The sequence below is a fragment of the Cupressus sempervirens genome, chromosome 4 (assembly GCF_028749045.1).
Source record: "Cupressus sempervirens isolate cs-2001-9-10 chromosome 4, ASM2874904v1, whole genome shotgun sequence".
Lineage (NCBI taxonomy): Eukaryota > Viridiplantae > Streptophyta > Pinopsida > Cupressales > Cupressaceae > Cupressus > Cupressus sempervirens.
Window position 1 is genome coordinate 633,540,304 of NC_143121.1, and position 13,037 is coordinate 633,553,340.

Here is a 13,037-nt window from a genome sequence, read left to right on the forward strand (position 1 = left end):
CATATCGATCGCACGCTAGTCAAAGAGGGGTAAATGTAATCACCCAAAAATGGTCATCTAGAGTATGAGCTCTTTTCTAGCATTTTTGTTTAATGTATTTATCATTTATCTTTGATCAAATCATCACTTTGCTATTTATTTGATTATAACATATGTTTTTACCACCTTATCCTAAGTCTTTTATTTAATTGAAAGAAATTGCTCCCTTTTAATTAAATAAAGTCCCCAAGTCCCACTTATCCTAAGTGTGCACATTAAAAACATTATTCCTATTTTAAAATAAAAGAAAAGGCTTTTTTGTCTACACACGAGGAGCACACTTTTCCATATGAGGAATATCTATTTAGAAAAAGGTTTGAATTCCCTTCTACACGTATTTTGCCTATTAAAGTCAACCTTTGACCTTGATTAAGTGAGATGCTTATGCACGTGGATCACCAGGACACATTCTCCACCCTTGATTATGCCTCTTTTGGCTCTTAATTTCAACCATCCATTTCTCTTTAAAAAGGAGGGCTCTCTCCTCATTCTCGAACCCTCATGCTTTGTATTAATGTTATGCTACATGATTTCTAGGTGACTTTGGAGCTTTGGAGACTTTGGAGCATTCTTGAACTCACTTCCACATCCTTGCATTCTCATAGTAGCTTCATGGCACACTTAGTTTAGCTTTCCATTCTATGCTATAGAATAGGTCACATAGACTAAGTAGGAAGGCTTTGTAATACCTTCACTTTGTTAGCTTAGCTTGCATCTTGCAAATGATATTAGATTAGCTTGCATTGCATTATATTTTCATTGTGGTTCTTCGATGCTAGCACTCTTGCTCTCATTTTTGAATCTCTTGTTCTATGGTGCACCTTGCAAGGGTTTCATAGCTTGGTTCATTTAAGAGCCACTATACTACTATTTTGCACCTTTACATGTCATAGATAGAGATCTATAAGCTGCCTCTTGAGATGCTCTCTTCCATCATGGGTATTGTTAACCTTTTCCTTTATAAAAGTGTGATGTCTAATTGTGCTTTTATCCAATCTCTATAATATAACTATCCACACTTATTAAATAAATTTATTATAAATCAATAATTTCCAAACAATTACAATTCTTAACACTCTCTAACTTTCCATAAACCATACAATTCATAATTTCTACTATATGACCTTTACATACTCTTATAAAATACCACAAAAAAATTAAAAATATTTTCCATTCCTCAAAACTTTATCATTTCATTCTCAAATTCACACCATAAAAAATTGCCCTTCCCTTTCAACACAACTATTCATCATACTTTTCAAACACGATTTCAACCATTCCTTTTAACTGCAACCTATTATACCTACTTAAACTAAACAACTTATTTATGAATTAAAGTATTATAATTGCTTAGATAATTTATTTTATAATAAACAAAGCAACCAACAACAACAAATTTTACCTATATCAAATCAAATTTGGCATATCACTTATCACTATAAACTTTATCCCATAAATCAATTACTACACACATCAATATGCTTTGGTATTTACATTGATTTATTTATAATTAATACAAAATATACACATTCACTAATTCATAACAATCTAAATATTTCACACCAAATATTGGTCACTCTTCCACACTCTACATTAAACTTTACCACACACTTAACAACACAATCCACCCCCACAAAAAAAATACATCCACTTCGACATTATGAAAATGTGAGGCTAACAAACCCTTGAAAACAAAAAATATTGGCAATTTCAAACACTAGAAAAACTGAGCTTTCCTACTTACAAATGTAGAAGAGAACACATATAATGACATCCAAACCGTCAATTTTTTTAAAAATATGTCACACATTTCAACAAATTTAGACTTCCTCTATTTTTTATTATTAGAAAATGACTTAAAAGTCTTTACATTATTTTAAATAAAATTTACAAATATTTTGACCCTGATCAAATGTGGGCACTGGAGGAAAAATAATGGGGAAGAAAATCCCTAATGTTGCCTGGTACTTTTTAGTCTCAAAAGAAATAGAGCATATTTGCCTCTGACTTTCTGCAAAGATCTTTGGAGGGGCATACCCTCCCTACCCCTGCCTTACATTCTTTTAGCATACATTTACATTTATTTCTTGGAAGGTATTCATTCCTTTGTATACTTTGTTGATTATATTAAAATGATTTTTTTAATCACTTTTTGTTTACTTCTTTGTTATGATTTAACTTCCTTTTTTGCAAAAAACTTCATCTATTGGTTTGTTACCCTTTGGTACCTCCATTATACATCTTCAAAACACTTTCATCTCACTATTTTGATTAAGTAAAAGCAGGTTTTAAAGGACCCAAAACCTATACAATAGCAGAGTTTAGGAAACAAGCAAGAGAAAAGAACTATAGAAAAGAGAAACTAAGACTAAAATGAAACAGACCTCAAACAACAAAAAAGAGGTCACAAAGGACAGTGCTGGAAAACAAAGCAAAAGTCCAGCAAAGGAACAACAACCGACCAGCTAAGGAGTGTTGATCAGATTCACCGCTTGGTCCACCAAAGAATGCATGGTTTCAGCAGCAACTTTGAGCTCGTCTTTCCTATTGGTTTCCTCAATCTTCTTCGAATGGGCCCGGGTACTCATACTTGGTCCTTGAGAATCCGCCCCCAATGGAGAATCTTGATCTTTACCCGCCTCATTCTTCTTCAAGAAGGTAAAAACATTTTCCACCATCTGCTTGAGCTGTTTGTCCATGTTGTCTAGTCTAGATTCAAGTTTTGACACCTTCCCTTGGACACTACTAATATCCTTGTCCATAAACCTCTGTTTAGCTTCCAACATAGGAATCTTATGCATCAAATTTTTAACTTCTTCAGCATTTCCTATGACCTCCGAGAGCTTGTGAATATGTTGTCCTAGAGTTCTTTCCCCTCTTGCCATTTTGGAAAATTGTTCCATTTCCTTGTTTAGCAGAAACATTTTGTGCTTTAAGATATCTATGTCCTTTCAAATAGAGCCCGGGTTGCCAAACATACCTTTAGAACACCCTAACCCACTATCACCCCCTTCAGATTTAGATCCCTGCTCATCAATATCAGCATCAGAATCATCTTTAACTTTCTTACCATTTTTATTGATCTGATACTGCGCAGGCTTCCTTTTCCTCTCCAAACGATGAGCCAAAGGCTCATCATCAGAATGCATGGACACTCTATCAACTAGAGAGCCCTTACCTTTACCTTTACTGTCTCCCCTATTTTTGATGTGCTCGCGAACAATTTCTTCAACAAAATCACTTTCCCTCTCCTGGTCAAAATCCTCCTTCTCAGTATTCTTCTTCTTTTTCTTATTGCTGCCACCAGAACCAATTTTAGGGCTAGCCAAACCTCCTTTAGCCTCATCTTGTGTATCAGAGTCATAGCCTTTTTCTTGAATACTCCCTTCCGTATCTTGATCTTCCACTTTTAAATTCCTTGGTTTCTAGATTTTTTAAGATTTGAGCATATTTATGATCAAAACCATAAGCCCTTCATGGCATACATATTCCCCAGTTGGGTCACGTTGAATGGCTTGAGTAGAAATTGCAAGAGATTGCGGCAAGTAGGAAGGAAAATTCACCCTAATATTATGTCGAAAATGGTTTGCAAGCACAAAGTGATAACCATACAATTTGGTATATCGACCATCCAAAGTTAAATATTCCATAATGATAAAGAAAATAAACTGCCACAGATGAGACATAGAAGCCGCGTTAAAGTAAGAAGTACCTATCTTAACCAAACAATTTCTTTCCTCTTCAGTTTCAACAAAATCATCAATTGCCTTGTCCAAAATCTTCCTTTCCCTGTAGAAATTCATCCCGTCCAAATCCAACCCAATAGTCTCCACAATGGTCTCAACCCTAACCTCCATCCTCTAGTTCCCGACCAAAATCGAGCCATCCTTCCAAGATTTTACAAACTGGTGCATGATAGCAGGATTATTTCCTTTAAGTCTCTCCATGTAGTTGGTAAAATTGCCATGCCTGAGGATATCCCAAACCTCTAGTTTATTCTTCCATTCTGCACAACTCGGTGGTTCAACCTATTCCCGCTTTCCCCCCCATAATATTTGCAACAAACACCCTAAATTGCTCTAACTGAAAAACCCCAAATTCTTTGTAAGATGAGGCTCTAGTTTCCTCACACTGAAGAACCCCAATCACCCTGCAATCACCACAAACAAAACACAAAAAGGTAACCCATAATCCATGCGAGCTGCCCGCATTTCCAAAAATAATAGCCCACTTCACTACAAAGAGGTAAGAATCATAATTCCCTAGTAGTGTCATTATTAAAAAAAGTTTGTTGGGATTTCCATTTGTCATGCTTGACAAACTCACGACCATCGGTAGGTAAAGTGGCATATGAATCCCATATGATTTTTTTGTCATTATAACACGCCACATTGGAAGCCCAATCGGCTAAGCCATTTGCTTCCCTATAATTATGGGAGATAATGAAATTTTGAAAAGAATTAATAATATCCCCAGCCTTAAATATAATGTTACTAATGTTCCATGATGGTTGATATATCTTCTTTAAGCAATTTATAATGTTGAGGGAATCACCTTCAATCCAAATATTGACTAGATTCAGGTCTTTGGCATACATAAGACCATAAAGAGTAGCTGAGGCTTCCACAACATGATTGGTTTGACACCCCAAAGGTATAGCCATACCACCAACAAAATCACCATTAGAATTCCTGATCACCACTCCACAACCAGCAAGGCCCGGATTCCCTTTCGAGGCCCCATCGAAGTTCAACTTAAACCAATTAGTCGGAGGACAATCCCATTTAGCACTTTCCCTTGGGTTAGGCTCCGTTGCATCTAGAATCAAGCTCCTTATATTCCAATTATTCATCACCCCCACATCCCAATCAATAGAAGGTTGCTGTCCCTTACCGCAAATTTTGATATTTTCATGCAGAAGGACCTTGATTTTATGAAAAACCTGAATAGAGTTGGATTCCACTCCTCTGAAGATCCTATCATTACATTCTTTCCAAAACCCCCAGCAAAGATAAGGAGGTATACAATCCCACAATTTAATAATCAGAGGGTTCTTAGAAGGAGCTTTCTAAGACAAAAAGAACAACTGGATATTAGCATGAGGGACCCAGTCCATATTCATTAAATCCCAAATTTGATCCCAAATCTCGGTAGTAAAGGGGCAATGGAGCATTAAATGATCCATCGATCCCTCATCATTCTTACAAAGAACACATCGATTAACAATGAAGAATCCTCTCTTCTTGAGATTATCAAGGGTTAAAATTTTATTTTGCAAAAGGATCCAAAAAAAGATATTAATTTTAGGAGTCATACCTTTTACCCAAGCCTTTGCCCAGCAGGGAACCTCATAATCTTCAAAAGAATTAGCAAAAGTTGACGAAGTAGAGTACACACCACTAGGATCCTTTTTCCAAAATAGAGCATCATCTTCATGGTTCAGACAATAAGAATTCAAGCAAATAATGAGCTTAGCAAGATTCAAATCCATGCCAAGTAAATTCACCCATGAGTCATTCTTCCAGTAATCACTAAGTAGAGTACCAAACTAAGTCTCGCACTGCTCCATAAACCCATTCCATCTTGGATCCTCATAGAGGGGGTAATCCAAAATCCAAACATCTTCCCAAAAAAGAATCTTCAACCCATTTCCAGCCTTCCATTTGACTCCTTTCCTTAAAATGTGTTTAATTTCTGAGCATTCTTCCAAATCTGAGATCCCCGTTGATCAGAATCAGAAAGAAGGAGATGTTGAAAATCAAAGTTATTCCAATTATATTTAAAATCCCAAATGTTCCTCCATTCCCCCTCTTCCTTATGCCATCTCCAAAGAAGTTTAGCCAATACAAGTTCATTCATAAAAGAAATCCTCCGAAGCCCAAGCCCTCCCTTCCCCTTGGGAATACAAACATTCTCCCAATCAATAAGAGGAAGTCTCTTTTTAGTCTCCACACCTGTCCACAAGAAAGTTTTCTGAATTTTCTCAATAGCGAGTGCAAACTTTCTCAGGATTTTAAAGACACTCAAAGCATAGAGCGGCACACTTTGGAGAATAGATTTCAAAACAATGACCTTCCCAGCCTGACTAAGGAGGGATCCCTTCCAACTAGCAAGTTTCAAGTGAATCTTGTCTATCAAAGAGTTCCAAAAAATATCAGGGGGAAATAAACCCAAAGGTAACCCCAAATAAGTTCCAGGCAAGGATCCACTTTCAAACCCAATAATCCTTTTAATCTTTAATTGTCTAGCCTCACTAACATTAATAAAATAAATCACACTTTTATTCCAATTTATGATTTGGCCAGAAGCATCCCCATAGTTAGTCAAGGCCTTCTTAATATTCCTAGCATTTCTCATCGAAGCCTCCCCCATGACAATAGAATCATCCACAAATTGCTCATGCGAGCACACTAGAGCAGAGGAGGAAGGGCTAAGACCAACAAAGTCTCCTTTAACAACCATTTTATTAATAAATCTTCCCAAGCATTCGGCCAGGATAATATAAAGAATAGGAGAAATTGGGTCTCCCTGTCTAAGGCTCCTAGAAGCCTTAAAAAAGGAGGAAGGGGAGCCATTAACCAGATTAGAAAAGGAAGCCGAAGAGATAAGCATAAAGATAATATCCTTGAATCTCTTATTAAAGCCAAACGCTTCCAAACACCTAAGGAGGAAGTTCTAGTCAACTATATCATACACTTTAGAGAGGTCAAGCTTAAGCGGAAACCCTTCCTTCTTAGATGCCACAAGAGAATGGATGTTTTCATGAACTATGATAATTGAATCTAGGATCTACCTACCAGGAACAAAGCCATTTTGCTAACTAGAAATAATAGCTAGAAGAATGGAGAGAATTCTGAGAGTCAAAACTTTGGAAATAATCTTATAAAAAGAATTGCATAAACTGATAGGCCTAAACTGATCCAAACTATCAGCACCCAACTTCTTAGGAATAAGGGCAATGAAAGTCCCATTTAATTCTCTAAGGATCTTTCTAGAGCCAAAAAATTCCTTAACACCATTACAAACATCAGGACCAATAATATGCCAATATTTATGAAAGAATAAGAGGGGAAAACCATCATGACCAAGGGCCTTATCGGCCTCAAAAGAAAAAATAGCCTTAGCAATCTCATCCGAAGAGGGAATGGAAGTCAAGACTGAGTTCTGAGCTTCAAAAATACTGGAAGGAATATTGTCCAAGAATATTTGCTGCTTTTCCATATTCAAGTTTGGGTCACACTGCAACAAGCTACCAAAGAACACCCTAGCCTCCCTTGTAATGACATCTTCATTATTAGTCATACCATTAGCCGCCATGAGTTTGGATATTCTATTAGCCATCTCATGCTTCAAGGTAGTCATATGAAAAAACTTGGTGTTTCTGTCACCTTCTTTAAGAAAATTTTTTCGAGAACGCTGTCTCCAAAAGGTCTCCTCCTTAGAAATGAGATCATGAAGTTCAACTAGTTTATTGCTTTCTTCTTCCCTAGAGACCATCTCATAGCCATAAGCTTGAATCTTATTTTGAATGTCTTTAAGCTCCTCCACTATCTTGGTTTTGTTTTGAAAGATATTACCAAAAGTAGTTTTATTCCAGATTTTAATGTGTTTCTTGACATTTTTTAGTTTGGCCGCCACTCTAAACATGGTTGTACCCTCGACATCAATATTCCACCACTCCTGAATGAGGATCTCCAAATTAGGATGAAGGGTCCACATTTTTTCAAATCTGAAAGGGTAATTCTTTTTAAAAGTAAAAGGGTCAGCAACAAAGAAAATTGGAAAGTGATCAGAGCCCACCAGAACCTGAGCATTAAGAGAGCATTCAAACTTCAAAATCCATTCATTGTTGATAAGGGCCCGATCTAGTGTAACTTGAATAAGCTCCTTGCCAGCTCTTCTATTCGTCCATGTATACTCAACCCCATGTAAGTCAAGGTCATGAAGCATATGGGAGTCAATCAAGTGCATAAGATCTAATCTATTGTCCAAAATGGACTGATTACCTCCCCTTTTTTCAGATTCCTTTAAAGCGGTCTTAAAATCCCCAATCACCAACCAGTTATCCTCAGCAAAAAGCTTTCTTTGATTAGAAATTTCTTCCCACAAAGATTTCCTCCCCCATTTAGTATTATGGGTGTAAACATTAGTGAGAACCCAACTAAAATTATCCTTAGAAATAACAAAACACACATTCATCATATTTCTATTTTGATAAATGAGTTCCCCTTGAATCCATTTGTTATTCCAGAACACTGCCAAGCCACCTGAAGCACCATCAGAGTCACTTCCAAAAATCTTTTCTCCCTTAAAAATAGAGAGGCGTTCCACCTTATCTTTAAGCATCTTAGTTTCCTGGATAACAAAAATATCAGGTCTATTATCCCAATGTTACTAGTGACTAGTTAGTCCTTAATCAATATTATTTTTCCAAATCCGATAATGCTCATTGTAGCTATTTTGACTCATAAAGGCTTAGGGTCCGTTTGGTTCGTGGAAGATGATAGGAATTGTCTTTTTCAAAACGTGGATTTGAAAATTTGTGCGTTTGTTTCAAAATTTGCAAAATGGAATTAGCATACACAACTTCCAATTTTGCCTCAAAACCAGGTTTTCCAAATTCCTACTAGCAGGCAGGAATTGAAAATCAAAACCTGGTTTTGTTTTTTAAAGAGTGTAAAAACAATAGATTGGACTACTTTTTGAAATTTGCCTTCAACTCCAAGCTTACACACTTCACATGCATCTTCCGAGTGAAACAAACAGTTTCAGTAAAATCCCAAAAATCGGAATGAAGATATGCAAAACCTTGATTTGGCTAAACCAAAGTTTGTAGAAATCCAGGTTATTTAAATTCCACGAACCAAACGGACCCTTAAAGGTTTGTTGTCTTAGAAATCTTCTTGAGATGTTTATTTGTTTGTATTTTTCTTAGGGATTAATTGTGACTTTTTAATTCTACTTTTTAATTTAAGTTTTCCTGCTATTAATTTAAAATCTATCTTGATTTGCTAAATGTAGTTTGATTTTTAATTTATTCCACTAGATAGGTTAATGCATCTTGCTACCCAAAGATTATATATAGATTGAAATTCTCTTTTGTCTATTTCCTCCTTACAAATTAATAATGTTTTAACTTTTATTAAATATACTATCATTTTTGTTAGAAGCTCTTATTATGTATTCTAAGAGATTATCCATGAGTACTAGATCATAATGTTACGTCTGAGTCCTGTCCCTTCTCTTTAATGGGTTTAAGGTCTCATTAAATATCCTTTGTATATTATTTTGTTTTGATTTTTAGTTTTATAGTTCCATATTAACTATCTTAAATTAGTGCCTCTTATGATGACTTGTAATCTACTATACTCAACTCTTTACTAGATGGATATGTTATCCAAATTTAGAATGAGGTAAATGTATATTTCCATTTCCTTCTTTTTCTTACATCATTGTTGCACCAAGGAAATAGAGGAATACATAGCAATATTGGGATTTTTATAGATTTAATCCATGGGCAAATTAAAGAAGAAAATGATTCACTTTCTTCTTGTTCCTCTTCACTCCTTGATACAGGTAGCTCTAGCAAGTTAGAATCCAATACTAAATTACTCTCCCAGACTCCTATATTTTCTTCTTCTAGGTAAGCGTTCATCCAATTGTTGATATTGGCTGGACTCACATGAAAAAATATCATAAGGATTATAAGATTTTTGTTTACCATCGGGAGCCATTGAATGAGGCAATTAGTATCAAAGGTCAAAATTACTAGATATAATGGAATGAGTTGTCTTTGATCCATTGGAATATCATAATGACAGGGTCATATAGATATACATGCTATTTTGAATGCTGGCTATCACCTTATTTAAGTTCCCAAGTTATTCCTAATTTAGACTTCCTCTTTTTGAAATGTGCAAAGCAACACCAATTTGATCTATTAATAATATGGAATAACAAACTTAACAACTCTACATATTTCTTAACCACCACAACATAACCTAGAACTCAAGTTCTCTTGCCACCAAACTTAACAAACAAATGAGAGGAACATGACACTTAATGACTTGTTTTACTTTTGTATCATGAAATAACTTGCAAATTGAATTGAGTAACTCTAAATCACTTTACGATTTGAATAATTATTCTTGCATTAGAGCTCTTTTGAAAACAAAAATAATGCTACTTTCCATAGATCCACTTGTTGGAAATGATTGATCTTAAAAACTTTGATTAAAAGAAAATGGTTCCATAATGTCATACAATTTAATCTTATGTAGGGCCGGAAGAAAAATGTTTACATATGAACAATGAATTAAATAGGAAATAAGAATGTTAATGCCTAGTTAAGGACTAGCTATCATTGTTTCAGTTGTAAGTCCAATACATGAACACCACCGAAGAAAGAGAGAAATGAAAACATACCTAGTGTAATAAGAAAATGATAAAGACAAATTAACGCTACTTTATAGAATGCTCAACTTATAAAAATATTCATATCAATTATAAAAATCACCTAAAAATAAACAAATTAAATATCTTATTTCAAAAGAATAAATAAATCAAGATAAAATTACAAACTTTTTTTAATCAAAATTTACAAATACAATTTTAAAAGTGAAATTTGAATTTCAAATTAATTTTTACTACTACTCATCCATGTTACTTTTATTCCAAATTTAGATTTTTTCATTTCAGTGCATTTCATTGTCAAAATTTGGATACTTCAAATCTTACGGTCTCTCAAATTCACATAAAAGGAGTATACCAATAATTGTATCTTTCAAGATTATGTCCAAAATAATATTGAATTGAATTGTGGAGCATTTTAATGATGTCTACTAGACTTTACAACATGACCTTCATAATTCAAGGAAAGCTTGAAGCTCGGGTATTAGCAAAAAAGATAGATAGATAGATAGATAAAATTTTAATGTCCACGAGGCTAAAAATAGCCTATGGGACAGCAAGACAACTCAAGTAGACTTAAGTAGCACTGTTCACTTCTTGTGCAAGATGATGATGAGTCCACCCAATTGCTCGATGTACTCTTCGTTGAATAGGTTATGCTAAGAACTGTCACATATAGTATCTGCAAATTTATCTGTGCTACTCTTGTAGGCCTCACATTCTAAAATAAAGTGCTGTAGGCCTCACATTCTAAAATAAAGTGCTGTTCAGTTTCCACTTTCCCACAATTGCAAAATTTGCAAATTCTCTCTTCCCAAGCCTCCTTTGGCCTCTTTCAACGCCCGATCTCACAACGAAGTTGGTGAGAGTTGATTCTCAGCTGAGCAATAAGAATTTTAGCACTCCAAAAAATGTTGGCTCCTATGTATGCTTTTTGGAGTTGATCACAAGTAGGGTTGAACTCTTTTATATAATATAGTTTCTTCCTCTCGATCTCGCTTCCCAATTTCTTTTGTAGAATTTCTTCAACCTTTACTTCTTTATTATTTGTGGAGTACATATTGAATTGAATATTCTATTTACTCATGCAAGAATTTTTTCATGGCGCCTCGCTTATTGAACTTACTCAAAATTAAGCGTATCAAAATACATGTTCAGCCATGGGGATTCTTCCTGGCCTTCACGGTGCCCGAACAGGTTATTTCATGACATTGATGCCAGGTACATTTCCACGCTGTTACATCTCGATAGCAGGAAAACAACATTTTACTTACGGATTGTATAGAGTTTTCACATTTCGTAGTACGCAATATTTTGGGATGGAATTAGTTTTGGTTGATTTTGGAGCTATTTCGGCAACACAGATACATCTGGTTCTGAAGGATTGGATTTGTTCACTAAATAATCAGGTTTAACGTAAAATGGCTTTATCCGTGATATTGATGGTAGAACAGAAATTTCCATTTAAACAAACTTAAGGACAACTTAGTTTTGATGGGAGAAACAGGGCTTCGTTTCGTGGAATAAGCATTGACTACAGTTGTTGGGAAGTTTTCGCATGAACATTGTGTGCCAAAGACGATACTGACGCATTTGCAAATTTACACGTGAGATTACCATTTATGTAGTAAATTACCGCAAATGTATTTACAAAATTACACATTGTATGAGAGTATGCATAGAATGGATCGTTTGCTTGAATTTAACTCTATGTTTGGAGACTTCAATTTTTTACAGGCTTTATGGGTTAAACACAATTCTAGAAACCCATTTGCTTATCAATGTTTTGGGTCACACTTCACTACTCATCACCACATTGATGACCTTTAACCTTTTCTGCATGCAACACTGACTCATTTTATCTTTACCTGTTTTATGTCTATCGAGTATAATGGTGGTCTTCGGGAAAATGTTATTCAATCTTCCCTTTGACAGTTTCAGGTGAAGAATAAGTTTATAACGTCTTGTTTAATATTCTGGTTTCATAAGATTTGATGAACTAGATTACTGTTTGCAAAAAAATTTGTAATTCACCTCGATGCAGTTAAGGCCTCTGCCCTGCAAAAAGTTTTAACAAGATTTCATAGAACAACAATAACGATTAAGAGATAGTCTTGCATAAACTCAGAAAATTCACTGGTATCGCGCATTTCATCGTCTTAACAGTACCAACATCATTACGGAGAAACAAAAGCTGAGGCACAATCTTCATCACCTCCTTCCCGTAGCTCCTACCTCCAAGCCAAAAACCCTTACATGACAACCAAACTACCACCAACTCACTAACAAACAAACAATACCAAAAGTAGGAATGTCACCTCAGGAAACAGAGGCGGTGACAGATACAAACCAAAAATAGGGAAATAAAAAATAAAGAGAACGCCTACCTGCAGAAGCTGAGTTGGCATTGGGAATCTTCGGTACATTATCCTTCCCATCTTTGAAATCTTCCGAATCTCCTGGTTCAAAAGAACCGGACAACATTGCCACCAACATGAGGGAACAAGACTATCAATAGGCCTCTTGGGATTCCTTGACACGAATTTAAGTCATTACCAAAATTTCCAACCCCAGTCTTCTTGGAGTGA

The 13,037-nt window shown here is 35.3% G+C and overlaps 1 protein-coding gene and 1 long non-coding RNA gene across 9 annotated transcripts in view; one reads left to right on the top strand and one right to left on the bottom strand.

The window, feature by feature from the left end:
• Positions 1 to 11,485: 11,485 nt before the first annotated feature.
• The window catches only part of LOC149562832 (uncharacterized), a 269,069-nt gene continuing 267,517 nt past the window's right edge, over positions 11,486 to 13,037 (top strand). For 3 of the 8 annotated variants that reach the window (XM_089826279.1, XM_089826283.1, XM_089826285.1), the window contains exon 1: positions 11,486 to 11,670. In XM_089826279.1, coding sequence (XP_089682405.1) covers positions 11,610 to 11,670 — 61 coding nt within the window. In that variant the 5' untranslated portion in view covers positions 11,486 to 11,609. Of the gene's footprint in view, positions 11,671 to 11,954; positions 12,057 to 13,037 lie in introns of those variants that run through there. The other 5 variants (XM_089826282.1, XM_089826280.1, XM_089826278.1 and 2 more) reach the window with 5 other exon arrangements.
• LOC149562833 (uncharacterized) lies at positions 12,460 to 12,977 on the bottom strand. The gene is made up of 2 exons (XR_016363995.1): positions 12,837 to 12,977; positions 12,460 to 12,700 (listed from the first exon to the last, which is right to left on the bottom strand). It is a non-coding gene; the product is annotated as an uncharacterized LOC149562833 (long non-coding RNA).